Source organism: Danaus plexippus, chromosome 12, assembly GCF_018135715.1.
Source record: "Danaus plexippus chromosome 12, MEX_DaPlex, whole genome shotgun sequence".
NCBI classification, from domain to species: Eukaryota; Metazoa; Arthropoda; class Insecta; order Lepidoptera; family Nymphalidae; genus Danaus; species Danaus plexippus.
Window position 1 is genome coordinate 4955971 of NC_083545.1, and position 16387 is coordinate 4972357.

The 16387-nt window shown below is 34.2% G+C and overlaps 3 protein-coding genes across 3 annotated transcripts; 2 read left to right on the forward strand and 1 right to left on the reverse strand.

Moving 5' to 3' along the window:
• The first annotated feature begins 288 nt into the window (after positions 1 to 288).
• Positions 289 to 7732, forward strand: LOC116772586 (SNF-related serine/threonine-protein kinase). The gene is made up of 10 exons (XM_061522148.1): positions 289 to 504; positions 801 to 1033; positions 1141 to 1346; positions 1417 to 1752; positions 1836 to 2126; positions 2194 to 2314; positions 2772 to 2927; positions 3147 to 3480; positions 3816 to 3982; positions 4058 to 7732. Exons 2-10 carry the CDS (start codon positions 812 to 814, stop codon positions 4184 to 4186), a joined length of 1962 nt encoding a protein of 653 aa, XP_061378132.1. The 5' UTR covers positions 289 to 504; positions 801 to 811; the 3' UTR covers positions 4187 to 7732.
• An 81-nt stretch (positions 7733 to 7813) lies between these two features.
• LOC116772412 (ubiquitin-conjugating enzyme E2 variant 2) lies at positions 7814 to 9755 on the reverse strand. The gene is made up of 4 exons (XM_032664603.2): positions 9538 to 9755; positions 9277 to 9419; positions 8869 to 8994; positions 7814 to 8795 (listed from the first exon to the last, which is right to left on the reverse strand). Exons 1-4 carry the CDS (start codon positions 9560 to 9562, stop codon positions 8655 to 8657), a joined length of 435 nt encoding a protein of 144 aa, XP_032520494.1. The 5' UTR covers positions 9563 to 9755; the 3' UTR covers positions 7814 to 8654.
• A 473-nt stretch (positions 9756 to 10228) lies between these two features.
• On the forward strand, positions 10229 to 16387 carry LOC116772346 (ubiquitin carboxyl-terminal hydrolase 36). Its single transcript, XM_032664509.2, has 11 exons — positions 10229 to 10705; positions 11105 to 11332; positions 11659 to 11812; positions 12191 to 12365; positions 12449 to 12562; positions 12647 to 12811; positions 12894 to 13894; positions 13968 to 14217; positions 14445 to 14585; positions 14669 to 14778; positions 14851 to 16387. The coding sequence occupies exons 1-11, from the start codon at positions 10438 to 10440 to the stop codon at positions 14885 to 14887; spliced, it is 2643 nt and encodes an 880-aa protein (XP_032520400.2). The 5' UTR covers positions 10229 to 10437; the 3' UTR covers positions 14888 to 16387.

Sequence of the window (16387 nt, forward strand, 5' to 3'; positions counted from 1 at the left end):
TCTGTACATGTACAATTCATAAATTTATATATCATTAATTAAAGCATATGTATATAATGAAATAAATAAATTTCTTAGAATTCTAATATTTCAAAATTTAAATTTACGTTTAAGTAATTATTGAATACTATTTTTGTCCCTCGTACTTTTTACATAATTTACAAATAAAATTATATTTCCTAATGTTATAAGTTGTTTAAATAAGTTTAACAAATATTAATATCATTTATTTAAAATCTTCACCTTTGAATAAAAATATAGACGGTTTCTGAACCGATTTATGAGAAATGGCGAAATGGTAGAACTTGATACATCTATTTTGCGTTCGATATTATCAATTTTGTAACTAAAAAAATGCTATGTTGAAAATATTCGTGCAATATTTGTAGGTGTATAATATAAGAGATATAATAATATTGTATTGATTTCAATGAAACTGGGTGGCTGGATTGAATTTCAGTTTTGGGATTTCATGAGCTGTTTTAAATTTATAAGTATATACACGTAAGTACAAAACAATTATAGTGGAATATTGAATTTTAATTATAAAATATTTCAAAACCATTTAAAGCGTTAATAGAACCTGACGTGTTTCATTTAATTTAGAATCGTATAAGTCATATTTATTTTCCAATACATATTGTGTTTATGTCGTAGCAATTTTCATATTTATCTTTATTTTATTGTTTGTTTACTTTTAATGTAAGAAAACTATTACTTATGTCTCATGTTTATTTAAACTGAATGTTCACTCTAATCCTATATAACTTCTTGTAAGAATTTTGCTTGTTTTGTAACAGAAAGTCAAATAATGAATAATTGCGGGGGAGGTGTCGGTGGTGGCATTGCTACCGGGGGTGGAGCCTATGATACTAAAATAGCAGGACTTTATGACTTGCTGGACACTCTTGGCTCAGGACATTTTGCTGTAGTGAAACTGGCAAGACATGTATTTACTGGTGAAAAGGTTGCTGTGAAAGTTATAGATAAAAGCAAGCTAGATGATGTCTCGAAATCACATTTATTCCAGGAAGTAAGTCTGTTTCTATTTTAATACATATGTAATATATAGAATTTTTTAGATTTGTTTGGAATAAGAGTGTGTAATATATATTTAATATATTTTCGTTTTCATTTCAGGTCAGATGCATGAAATTAGTTCAACATCCAAATGTAGTAAGACTCTATGAAGTCATTGATACCCAAACAAAGTTATACCTGATCTTAGAATTAGGTGATGGTGGTGATTTATATGACTATATCATGAGGCATGAATCAGGACTCTCAGAATCTCTGGCTCGTGATTACTTTCGTCAAATAGTCCGCGCTATCTCATATTGTCACAGGTAAATTTTATTCAATATTTTTATTTAATGAAATAGATTTGTGTTGTATTAATTTCTTTTCTTATTTTAGGTTACATGTGGTTCACCGAGATTTGAAACCTGAGAATGTTGTTTTTTTTGAAAAATTAGGAATAGTGAAATTGACTGACTTTGGTTTTAGTAATAAATTTTGTCCTGGACAAAAGTTAGAGACGTCATGTGGTTCTTTGGCTTACTCTGCTCCTGAGATTTTATTGGGTGATTCATATGATGCTCCTGCTGTTGATGTGTGGTCACTCGGGGTTATATTGTACATGTTAGTGTGTGGACAAGCACCCTTCCAAGAGGCCAATGATAGTGAAACACTGACTATGATTATGGATTGTAAATACACCATACCAACACATGTTTCAAATTCCTGTAAAAGGTATGACAGTGTTGCTATTAATTAAAAATATTAAAATTTACTTATTCATACAAAAGTTTTACTTTAAAAAAAATTATCAATAGGCTTATAGGTAGAATGCTAATAAGGGAACCAGAAAAGCGTGCAACTTTGTCTGAAATAGCATCCGATCCATGGGTCACTGCAGGGGAAGGTGTGACTGTACAAGACTTTGATACTCCACTAGTTGCCAAACAAGATTTGACTGAAGAAGATCGCACTGCAATTTTACAGAGAATGGTCAATGGTGCCATTGGAACAAAAGAACATATTCTTGAACAATTAGAAAAGAACGAGTATAACCACATAACAGCTACTTATTATTTACTGGCAGAAAGAAAGTTGAGATCCAAAAGGTACTTACTGTTCAAAGTTTTAGTAATTGTATATCTGCTGTTTCATAATATGTGTTCTTATTAAAAGGCAAGAAGCAAGACAGTCGGCCCGCAGACCAGAAGTGCTGGGTGTGTCAAGGACAAATAAAAGTTTATTGGCGCCACCACAAATACCTGCTGCACCACGAACACCACAGGATGTGCCACCCGTGAGATATAAACAAAAAACTATTTATAAATTAATAGTATAATATAATATTGCCATTACTATCAAATAAATCCAGAGGTTAATAACACTCCAAAAGTGAAAGTAAACAGAATTTGTGATATTTTCACACATAGTCTACATTTATGTTTCCATAATTCCAAATTATAGCTCTTTTAAGTATGGGTTCCCAAACTTATTTTGCCTACTGTCCACTTTGAGAATAATAAAATTTTTTACGCCCCCCTTTTTTTTCAAAAAAAAACAACTGTAACTTATCCTAGCTGGATGGAATTACAAAACACCTCTCGGACCTCTATGCAACGCACCAATATTTTTGTCTGGGTCTCTTACCGACCCCCCTTTGGACCTGCTTCGTCCACAAGGGGTGTTATCGCCCACTTTTGGCAAGGCTGCGTTAAACTATTATTAATATTCAACTTCAATGTCATCATTAACAGCGTTCACGCAAATGCAGCATCGTGCGTGAAGAAGAAGATGATGAAGAAGGTGCTGGTGCCGCCGCCACCCGCTCCGGGGACGCACGACGCGGCTCGCGGTCCGAGGGGCGTCTCCACCTCGCACGGCCTGCACTATTAGCAGACAACCTCACTAAGGTCTTATAATACCACTGCCAAATACCTAGCAAGCAAATATTACATTTTCTATGGAACATTGTCTAGTCTTCTAATAAGCAAATAATTCTCTATTCTATTTCTTTCATATTTGCTTGCAAAACATCAAAATGAATTTTTTTTTCTATATCCCTCGATCGATCGAATATCGACATTCTATTTTTTTTAAACGGGTTTATCTATGTAATATATCTGTTGTAGGTGAACCTGGATGAGGGTGGAAGCGAAGGTGCTTGCGGTGTGACTATAGCCGTAGCGGATGTCGGTCGTCGAGCGCCCGCGCCGCCAGCGCCGGCCCGTCGGCAGAGACTCGATTGTCGTCGACGACGAGCCCGCGCTGGTTCGTGTTCGTCCTCGGACCTGTCCGACGACGACTCCGAGAAGAAGAAGCGGGCCGGGGAGCAGACCGCCGCGCCCGGGGAGCGAGCGAGACGCGACTCACACGATGACTCCAGTGACAGTCAGGAACGAGGCGCAGCACGACGAGCAGCTCCCGCCCCTCACCCCACACCACCCGCAGCTACAACAGCGCACGGTCTCGAATTGACTATTTTTTTATAAACCCTCAATGTTATAAGGCGTATGCCTAGGGGACGGATGATGATATCTCATTCACTAGCAGTTACAACAATATTTTAACTATAAAAAATACAAATTTTTCTGTTATGCATCTCTTTATTTTATTTTCTATGATGTATTTGGTATGAAAAACTATTATTAGATAAAAACGTATGACATCTGTATATTAAATTCACAGTCACTCACTCCTTATATTAGATGGCCAATCTTTGTTTAGATATAGTTTCTCTGGTTTTATAACTTTGCATCGTACTATATTTACTTGATTTTATTATATAAAAAATGTCACAGGAGGTAATTCGTCCGGTGGCAGCAGTGGTGGTGGTGGGGGTGGGGGAGGGGGTGGCGCGGCGGGTGATGCACGCGGCGCGGCGGGGAGTACCGGTGGTCGACGTAGGAGGGCCGCGCGCAAAGAGAGTAGATTAAGAGAATCGCGTTCACTCAATCGCATAGCTGAAGTAACTACACTGTTCATTACTGTACCATAAACAATGACTGTTGTAATTTACATACATATTTATTTATTTTCAAAGGTGGAGGAGGCGAGCTCGACACGGTGGGCAGGCGGTGGTCTAGTGGCTCTATGCGGTAGACCTCTATTACGTCTCCTGGCAGCCGCTCGACCACCGCCCTCCGCACGCCGGCTGCATGGTCTATGCTGAGTATCCTATTTTTCTCCCCTAAGACTTTAAAATCAAGTCTCGATATATTTCCCCATCCATAACACTTTCTGTCATTGTTGTTAATTTATCACTTATGTCTTATGATCTGAACGAGTTATGACTGATGATATTGCATATTAAATAATATGTTATCCCTCTCGACTGTCATAACATATCGAGCTGGGATGTTTGTAATGAATCTTCTATAACATTATCATTTCAGTTCGTTGATTATTTGAATTTACACATTTAAGTATACTTATATACAATTTTATTATATTTATTTCACATATATACTTACACCCAGACAGGTATAAATTAAATGTACGAACAAACTTTAGCTATAAACTCCACTTGCTCTTCAACAGCCTATTTGTTATGAGTACATATAAGACCCTGACACTATAATCATGTATGTACGAGCAATGACATATTTATATATCTCATTGAATATGTCAACATAATATATGTTGTCTGTAAATGTTCTTAAAATGATTATATAATATAAGTATAATATGGTTGCCCCTTATATCGCCAAATAATTATACTGGTAGTTTTAGACATCTTTTATATAAACCTTATTACTTTCAAACATTTTTAAAAAGAAAAGTTAACTTTGTAACATGCAAGGGGCCATTCTATCTTTGATATGTTTCGATTCAAACAATGTAATGCATTTATAATGTCTATAAATAATATTAGGTCAACAGGGTCAGAATTCAGTTGATGGGTACTCACTTTAAATGACCTAAGAGTTTCAATAGGTTTGGTGAAGTGAATGAGAACTGAATTTTATAAAAAAAATAAATAAACGGGGCTTGAAAATAAATGTACTAAAAATGCCAATAAAAGTTCCAGTACTCCTATTATATATTAAATAGCACTAAATTATTAATTATAATATATGTTACACAGGTTTTGTGGAAAATTGGATGTTAGTTTACAATTTATCATATTATTAATTTACTGTTATTGAGATAGTTATTGTCCGTGTATTCGATATGTGGTTTCCTCACTCTTGAACCCCTCTTAGTGCTGATTTCATTAGCAATGTGGTGCCTTAGTATTCTTTGATGCTTTATTATAGATAATTTATCAGTGTTCAATTTGAAGGGACATTTGTATGTTATATATTATTTTTTTTCTGTCAGAACAAATTAAATACATATGTATATATTATTTAAGTGCCAACAATAACAGTAATAGGGAAATAATTTAAAAGAAATGTTACATTTATAAATTTGAAAAAAAAACTGAAATACAAATATCTGTTCTGTATTTTAATTAATTATCTTGTAACGTTCATGGGCGAGCGTCTCTCATAAACAATTTACATGACTGACAATATGAAGCAATAACTAATACCAAATGATTCCAGTACTGTTAAAAACTATTCCAAGGACACTGCAATGGTGACGTTAAAAAATTGTTGTGCTGCTTTGGTGCTGAGGCATATAGTAGTTTGAGAAATTACTACATATTTTTTAAGTTAAAACTTCTATCATAGAACATAATCACTACTGCAGTAGAGAAACATGAGTCAGTACTTCTTTTACAATAAATAATCAGTCTATATAGAAGTTAAGTGTAACAATCAATTTATTTGCCAATTCGATTAACACAAACAGTTGCCAGTGTAGCGTAGGTAAGTACCGAAGTATGTATATCATGAAGTTGTTTTTAATTATTTGTAGTGATTAATATGCAATTGAAAATTTATTGTTACATGTTGTCTATTAAAAAAATATTTATGTACATATTTATTTTAATTGTAAATAATAGTCTATATAACATATTATATGGAAAATGTAAGCTGACTTGGATTTTTTTTTTTTTATATATAGGTTTTATTTTAAATGTTGACTACAGGCTCTAATGTGCAAACATTGTTCCGTGCACACCGCAACAAACTTTGCGAAATATTTGTACCAAAGAGTAGTGATTCGTTTATTTAGCTGTCTCGAGCCGAACGCCGGTATGGCCAATCAGTATTTCAAACAACATTTCGTTCTATTGTCGCTATGGGCGCTTATACGTGTAACCATTATTGTATAGTCTTTGTGTTATTAAATTTCCGAACTGTATTGTTTTTTTTTTTTTATTTGTAACTAAAGTTCAGGTCACGGATGCCTTTGAATGTTTTTGTTTCAACTTAACGAACAGCAACCATAGCCCCAGTTTCCTCTTAATTCTCTTATGTTTTTGAACTTTTCCGTCCCCAAATCTTTTTGTGGACTATTGTCATGGAAATTGTATACATTTATTTTTTTATTTATAATTATATAGATCTATTATTATTTCGCACTAAGTGTTAGTGTTGATTTGTAAAGCATAATGCCATTAAGTACAAACTGTAATGGTGTGTAAATAGCTACCTTAACATTTACAATTCCATATATTCATATATGTTAAAAGGATCTGTATTCTCAATTACTTCATATGAACCGGATATGTTGACTTTTATATCAACATAAATATTCTTATTGTCATTTCACAAACTTTACAAATACATCTCATACTTCAACTGTAATTGCATGTGTCATATTTTTTAATTTGTATCTTGTAAAATTATAAAAATTCTCACTATAAACACTGGATAGAATTTTTATCACAACATAACCAATTTATATCCCGCTCGGATAATTTTACATGTATTAATTAATTTTAGTTGACCTGGAATAATTTTATTTAAACTAATTACCAGATAAGGAATAAATTTATTTGTGTATTTATATTTAAACGATTATTTTATTTGCTTATGTATTGCATCGTATTTGTGAGGATTTAGTTCTAACATATTTTTCAAAGATTGTGGGAGTGGTATGTTGTGTTTATTTAATTTTAATCGATATCATAGTAAAACTACGTAAATTTCAGCACTTTGTCCGTTCTTCAGACATTTAAATTGTAGTAATCTGTAGAATATTGACGAGTCTATTCTATTCGAGATATTTAAATATGATCAATATGATGTATGTGTAGTTGTTACATTTATTTTATTACGCTATTTATGTGTATAGAACTACGATTATAAAATCGACTTAAAGGTCAGAGCTTGAAGCTTTGTGTAAAACATCATTATAAACATTCTTCCCTCCGTAAAGTAGGTTAGTGCTATACAAGAAAATAAAATTTTTATGAGTTTATTAAACACGCCTCATTTAATATTTTTGTATATTTTCTTACTGTGTACAGTTATAATACTATAAGCCATATTGAGTAATAATTAAATAATAAATTAATTGAGTATTTTAATTAATGTTAGGTCCATTTTATATTGTCCTCATTGAATTACCGGAAATATGATTTACATATTAAAAGGGCAACACTGTAATGCCAGTTTTAATTTTTTTTATCTAGCTTTGATTACAATTTGATGTGTCTATATATTTAATAATCGGAATAATTATCAGAACTTCTAATAAATGTGTACCTGGCCGTATGTATGTTGGCGCGTACTACTAAGCTTCTAGTAGTTGTCGAAATAATGTGAAATAATAGTTGGAATTATCTGCCTGTATTAATATTAAATATTTCAATGAGTTTTTTTTTTATTTCATTAATAACCTCCACACTCGACATATTTTGCAAAACATAAAAATCATTATGAAAATAAAAAAGCCCGCAGACAGTTTTATTTGATTTATTTACCTTTGCTAGTTATACATTGGTAAAAATAATATGCTATGAAACAATTTGACTCGCCGTTTTAGTTTCTATTAACGAAATTACGCAAATTCGATATATTTTAAGGGAAAAAGTAATAGTGTTAATTATGTATAATAGTGTTTTTTTTTTTTTTACCACCGTAACTGTCTTTAAACATAGTAATGCCAAGCCTTATTCATGAAATGGAGTACTTTATCTTATGTATCTAAGAAAAAAAACCTTGATTATTTTACACTTGACTTTAAAGTAAATTGAAATTAAAATAAATCTGTGTGATTATATTTTTATAGAAATAACTTTAACCCTTAAACTTTAGGTGCCTTGTTTGATGTAGGTTCGGCCTCACACCTATATTCATAAAGTCAAACGTTCACTTCAAACGAGTAAGCTATTATGAGTTTAAAATTATAGGCATATACACCATTCACCTAAAACAAGATATCAGTAATTCTAGGTCTAATTATACAAAAGCAAGTTTGACTTTTTGAAGGCCACAATAATTTAGGTAGTGATAAATATTTGGGTGTTACCCTCTAAGTGGGTGATGAGCCATTTTAGAAGTGAATCTTGTACATTACACATGTTACCCAATCCACATGGTCCAAGCATACAGTTTGCTTTGCTAGATATATTAGAATACAATAAATGCATAATGTTAACTTAAAAGCATACACGATATTTGGTTATGCCAATATTGTAGAAAACCAAAACATGGCAATGATAGAGGGACTTATGGTTATGTAGCTATAGTTCAGCATATTCTGGAGTAGATTGGGTTATTGAGACATGTTTGAGAACATTAAAAAGTGCTCCCCTCAGGAGGCTGGGAAAGCTTCATGTTTTCCTTAAGAGTCATAAGACGTCTCAATTCTTGAAGCACTGTCTTGATAGTATAGTCACGCTGCCATCTTGCTAGAATAGGGACTTGTCTATTGTCCACCTAGAATTGTAACAAGAATCAAAATGTAAAAAATATATAATTTTCAAACAAAGAAAGAAAATGTATGACTCACAAGTCCAGTCTGACTGTTGACACAGTTCATGTTGATTCTAGAAATAAATCTAGCGGTCGGAGGCTCATCTGGGTATCTAGTACCACATTCTATTTTAAGAGAATACATCCTATTTTCATAAGGAGTCTGAAACACAATTTTTTAATATGAATGAGTTAAGTAGATTATATATTGTTTCATATTCAACATATTGGCAACTTTCAGATGTTAAATGAAGACCAATCAATAACTTATACTTTATCTAATCTAATTTAGGAATGCCACTTATAGTAACAAAACACAACACATCATAAAGCAAATATTGTAAAAAAAATACTGTTTTATAGCCAAGGTTTTGATATTGTGTTACAAATTATTTATAAAAATACTTAAATAGAATATAAATAATTATAATATGAATTAAGTTACTCTAGGGGGTCCAATTATCATGCCAGTCCAATGAGTGAGAGTCATATCATCATCGCTTTCGAGACCCCAAGAGATCGTGCCATCGCCCACTCCCTTCTGACCTTGCTCAAGTTCTTCTAGCAGACGAAAATTTCTCGGCACCACTTGTAAAGGAAAACGAAAATTAAATTTGAATAAACAAAGAAGCACACATTTGTGTGCAATTAAAGGCAATTCTAATGATCGCTTAAAAAGTAACTAAAAATAAAATTGAAATCTTACCAACGCCTGATGACGGATTCGCCATGATCACTATTTCACCGGCGCTCACTATCTACTCAGAAATGCACTAATTTAAAAGTATAATCTCTATTTTAAATGTATAATAATTACATGAGATCCTCAAATTACTTGTATGTATTAGAAATGACGCTATATTTAATCTATAAAAATCTTTCACTCATTGCTCAAAGAGCAGGTTAGCACTTTTTAATGCTGACTTTGACAAATGTCACAAAAAGGCAATTTTCGTTTCTATTGTCAATGACTGCCTTGTGGCCATTTATTAATTTTTTTAAAACTAAAGTGTATATTTGTTTGAATTAGATAACATAAAGCTGAATTACTTCAGGTATACGATACGTAACATGAGGAAATATATCATAAAATGAAATTAATAAAACTTGCAAAAGTTGTTATTTTTAACGAAGTTTGGTTATAATCCATAAACCACATCGTTTTAAATAGTTATAGTTTTAGAAATAAGATTTTTTATATTGTTTACACATGAATTACATAATAAACTTGAAATTTTTACAATTGTATTGGAATATGATAGAGATTAATATTATATTGAAAATAAAACAAAGGTATTTTTTTTTGTTTTTATTGCTTTATTAACATGGCGTTATTCTTAATTATTATATTTAGCCTCTGTTCCTTATTCAAGATGTATATATTCTATATCGTCTATGGATTTTATCTTCGCGTATGGTTGGACTGTGTGCGTTTTCCCTTTTTCGTGCCGTGAACTTGTATTTTGGGTATATACACATGGTTGTATTAATGATTAAATAATATAACAACTTTTTATAAATTATTGCTCAGAAATTTAAGTATTATCATGTATAACTTTGTAATTTGACTATATTCGTGGAGTGATAGTGCAGTTTTGGAGGTAAAATGCCCGCTTCAATTTGTGACCCAGTATCCAGCGCATTGCGTTTGTCTTTAACTGCAGAAGATTCCTCAAACTCTTCCTTATTAGATAGAAGACTTTACTCATCAGCAAAGAGTGTCCTACTGTCTAAAATTGAATTTGAAGAATCTGGTGACTATCAAAGCAATGTTCTCGATGGTTTGAAGTCTAAATACGTGGTTATACGTAAAAAACCTGTGCTTGAAAGTAAATTGCTTAAGAAAGATGTTAATTCGGTGAATCAAAATACAGGTAAGAAAATATATATTGCAAAAGACTTCGGGTTTAATTGTAATAGTATTTATATCATTTAACAACTGTATGAGGTTATCTTTACACGATGTCAATATTTACTTCCGTAAAGAATTTTGTTTTATTAAAAAACTTTCCATAATAATTATATTCCAGATGATTTTTGTGTCTACCTTAATAATGATTACAACTTTGTTTTTTATTTTTAAACAATCTGTATAACATAGAAGGCATTTGTTTATAATTAATTTTTCCTTAGAATAATAAAGTACTGTAAACTATAGTTAGTATATATGTTATTATTTTAATTGAATAATTTATAGTTAATTTAAATACTATTAATCGAAATTAAGGAAAGCAAGGGCAACTTCATTAAGGTTTTGGTCTTAATATTTACAGAGAACTCCAAAAATGGTGATGAAGGGTTGCCAAAACCTAAGAGGGTTTTCTTTCCTGTTGAAAAAGTACAATTGGGATGGCAAAGTGCCTGGGCAGCGGGAGCAGGTATGCAGAATGTTGGTAACACCTGCTACCTCAATTCAACATTACAAGCCCTTTTTCATGTACCTGCCTTCGCTAATTGGCTTGTATCTGATTGTACACATGCTGAGAAATGTAACCAAGAAGGTAAGGCTTCCACAATATTATTAGAATTCACAAACATTTCGAATGAAAGTTAACTTTTTGAATCAACACAGCAACTGTGATCACGATTGCTATAATGGAACCGAAACACGGGGTTATGTAATTATAATATAATAAAAAATACATAGTATTCAAAAAGCAAATTTCCATTTAAATGTGCACATGCCTTTATCTTAGATACTTTTATACATATTGTTTTTCTTTACACATTTGAGCTGATTGTCCCTTACTAAATATTTATACAATAAAAAATTTCATGTTAATACATTTCAAATCATTTATTATATTACATAAATTGTGAATTACAGAAGCTTGCGTTATTTGTGGTATGAGAGCAACCCTGATGGCCACTCAGAAGAGTGGCGGAGCAGCAATCAAGCCTTGGCAAGTGTACTCTAAGTTGCGGCTCATATGTAAACATCTTACACCAGGTCGTCAGGAAGACGCCCATGAATTTCTTAGGTGAGGTATAGATATTATTCAAGTGTATGATTAAACCTAGTACATCAAAAATTTTGTATAACTGTAAACCAGCCAGCTCTTACCAGCTCAGCTTGATTGGTTCCATTGACAGATTAATCTAAAAGTGTTCTGTAATATTAATTCTGTGGTTCTGTCTATGAAAATTTTCATTACAACTGATTGTATTATTAATTAATATAAAATATTTTTAACAGATGTTATTTGCTATAAAAAAAATTAATGCAAGAATAAGTAGCAGTTCCATTTTCAAATTTGGCTTAATTTTTTTTTGTTTACTGTAGATTTATTATGATAATAGTTGTAATTGATATAATCTTTATATAGAAATGATTAGTGACAGAATACTTGTGTTTGCAGATATCTTGTGGAGGCTATGGAAAAGTGTTACCTCTCACGGCTTATAAATGCAGACAAACTAGACCAGTACAGCAAGGAAACCACCCCATTGAATCAGATTCTCGGTGGTTACCTTCGTTCGACCGTCCGTTGTCTGGCCTGCCATCATCTTTCAACCACCTACCAACATTTTCAAGTAATAATTTTGTTTTTAAATTCAATAATAAGTTATAGCTGTTTAATTGTCTCATATTTTATTGAAACATTGATGCCTTGCAGGATTTGCTCTTGGATATAAGAAAACATTCAACATTGGATGAAGCTTTGGACTCATTTTTTTCCAGAGAAAGACTAGAAGATTTAGGTTATAAATGTGAAGCTTGTAATAAGAAGGTAAAAACAATTGTTCTGTTGATTAAAGGATATGTTTTTCTTATTCTATAAATTGTAAGTTTAAAAGCTATTTTTATGTTTTAGGTGTCAGCAACCAAACAATTCTTCATAGAGAGGGCGCCGATGGTGCTCTGTATCGCACTCAAGAGATTCTCTCTGGCCGGTGGGAAGTTATCAAAGCATGTGCAGTTTAGAAAAAAAATTAATCTTAACAAATATATTTATAATAAAAATAATCCTCATCAGTTGGTGAGTTGAGAGAGAGATGGCGATTATATTGATGTACTAAGTGAGTGAATATTGATATTTGAAACTATGTTACTTGTTTCAGTCTTACAAACTGGTCAGTCTTGTAACACATCTCGGACCATCACAGAACTCGGGCCACTACACCGCCATAGGACAGGCTCCTAACAGCAACTACTACCAATTCGATGATAGTTGTGTCCGGCCCATCCCTCTATCTGCAGTCCTGGGAACTAACGCTTACATTATGTTTTTTGAAAAAGATAATACAATTGAAGATTCAGTGGTCCCCACTGCTTCAACTTCAAACGTCGTCTACGGCCCTCAGTTACCAGAAAACATACTCAACAGGGACAAGAGCCCTTTAAAACTAACATTCTACAGAAACGATGACAGGAAGCCCATCACATTGAATTCCACCGCAGTGGATTCAAAAGCAGACGTTAAGCCCGTCATACTGAACTCAACACTCAGCAAATCATCGGAGTCTAACAATTCAAGTTCAGAACCCTGGGTCGTCAAACAGAACGGTGAAGTAGAAAAAGTTTCCCAAGGGACGAGAATATTGAATGGCGCAGACAAGAGTGCACAGAAAGTAGACGAGGATATCAAAATTAGTTTTATAATAAAGAAGCAGAACGGGGAAGAGAGCCAAAGCAAACCTAAAATATCAAAAAGTGACTCGGATCTTAGATCCATTACTAATGTAGGTAACAAAATGTTAGAGAAAAGCGCCTCGGCCGGTAAGTTAGTGAAACTATCAAAATCGCCGCTAGAGAAACTCGAAGAACAAATGAATAAAAACGATGCGGCTAACGGTGTGCACAGAAACGGTGGTATGGGGTCCAAGTTGGTCCCTTACGACTCCGAGTCGAGCAGCGACGAGAGGAGTGAGCGGGAGAGGACGGCAGACGACAAGACCAAGAAGGACGACAAGGAACAGAACAGGAAACAGAAACCCAGCAGGTGCGACTCCCCGCAGACGCTCATCGTGACCACCAAGGCCATGCATCACACCTGGACCGTCTGCAAGGAGAAGAGCGGCCCGCTGCTCAGTCCCAGTCTCAACGGAGACACTAACAAGAAGTAACTCACGCTACATTACTTTATTATCTGAAGTTTTTGGTCATTATTAAGTGCAATTTGAATTTCGAATCAGGGCGAAGGAGAAAGAGGAGAGGCGAGGCGACGAAGAGAGTCCGAATACCAGCGTCAGCAGTATGTCGCCGCTCAGCGACCGCAGCGAGGTGGTCGCCGCCTGCCCGGCCGGGTCCACCACGGTGCCGGTCACGCCCGCCGCACCCACTGTCAACTTGGAGACAGCACGCCACCTGCACGGCTTGTCGCACCGCGGGTATGGCGCCCCCGTCTCCACCTGGAACGGCACTCACAGCGCTATGTCGCGACAGGTAACTTACAATGCACAATTTTAACGTAACATTGTTCCAATACACTAGTAAACGTTCCATCTATTGATAAGTAATCACTGTCGGCCAAAGACAACCCATGATGGAGCTGTGTGACAGCTTTTAAGGTGCATTTTTAGTAAAATTTGTGTCCATAAACCCCAGCTGGTATGACAACCTCTCACAGTATGGATAATTTAGTTGTACTAATAACATTTTTGAAACATCAGGTGTTCGAAGAGAGACGCGAAGAAAGGAAACGCGCTCTCGAAGCGACGGACGATATGGACCGAGGCCGGACTAAGAAAGTAAAGAAGTTCCACCATTACAACAGGTTCAACAATAACAGGAACGGTTACAACCCCTTCCAGGTGCGTGACGCTAGCGACGAAGAGATTATTGACTTAGTCTGCATATTGATACCTAATGTGTTAATAAAATAATATGTCATCAGGAGAAACAAAACAAACTGCACTGGGGCGGCAACTTCAAGTACCGCGGAGACAGGCGACCCACGCACCACTTCAACAAACACCACAGTAATAAGTACAAACGATTTAACAGGTGAGGCGGAATGAGTATTATATGCGCGTGAGACTACTGACCGCGTGAACTAACGAGCCGCTTCTGTTGAAGGTACAGCAACAACCACCACTACCCCCGCCACCATTGACCCTGGCCGGTCAACGGAATGTTGTCTGTGTATATACGTGAACGGACTCCCTGAACTATATAGTTAGAACATTTTTAAGCTAATACTAGTTAAGGTGGTTAATATTGACATGTTGATAGACGAGGAGGTGTTTCAAGAATGACCCGCTGACGCCGCGAAGTCCATTAATTGTTACAGTAGAGTGTAGTGGGTTAAATTATGTACTGCCAATGTCAGCCTTTGTAACATAAACTGATAGTGTGATACAGAAATATCCTGTAACATAATTATGTATGCGACTGTAATATTGTGATGACTGAGAATGTTTTATTTGGTCTCGTAATTTCTTTACCAGAATCACGCTACTTGTCTATTACTAAAGCATTTCGATGAAAAATATGTAATCTTTTCTATCTGACAGAAAAACTACGCTGTAAGCTATTTGACGAATAGAGATATTTAAATTATCTACTTAAATAGTCGAGCGAATTTAATGTAAAGGTATCCTGCGGTGACTTTCTTTTGAAAGCGGTTTATTCGTGTCAGACATTTGTTCTACCTCATCTTTGAAGTCGGTTGGAAATCAGGTCGATGTATCACAAAAAAAAATAATAAACAAATGATAAAATAGTTTTTTTTTTTGGAATAGTTATTGATTAAGATAGTGTTGTAAGTGATAGCAATAAATGTGAAATGTAATGATAGCTGTGAATAGTCAGGTGACGGGAATCAGTCGGGGATCACGACAAATGAAAGTTACAACGGTCACTACACGGCTTCGGATCCGCGTTTAACATTTAGAAAAACATGGCGCGAGCCGATACGACGCCGTGTGGGCTTAGCTTAAATCACATCAGTGTTCAAAAATTTCCTAAGACCCAACCGATGAAGCATCCTCTTTTAAAATACTGACTCTATTTTCAAACTATCTTCACTTGGATTTCGTTGGAATTCTGAAGTATTATGTAGTAAACTATGTTTCCTGAGGAATATTTTTATTTTTTGTATAATAAGCCACAATTATACGTTGACATTCATCTGATTGATAAGTTTTCTTTGTAAATAAAACACTCAGTCGAAAATCGGATTATTATATAGTAAGTTATACGGGCTTATACTTTTGTAACAAACCCCCGCATATGATAGTCATTTTGTTTATGTGTTATCGACCTATATGATGTACACGGGTTCAGTGCTCGCGTTCAGTCGCAGCGAGCCGGACAGACATACAAACATCGTCGTTCATGAAGTGTTCCATACATGTTATGTACGTAGCATTTATATTTATTTCCTGTCCTCAGTTCGACGTCATGTATTTCTAGTTGTTAAGGTGATATAATTATTTACTTAGACCTATTTCTTAGTTATTGTAAAAGGTACTGTTAAATAATTTTTTTTTGTTAATTACCATGAGAATGTTACATTATGAAAGTGTAAGAATACTCTTTCACACAAATATTTTTCTTAATAATTGATGCAAGCGTTTTGCTGAAATGGATAAAAAAAAACATCTTATTATAA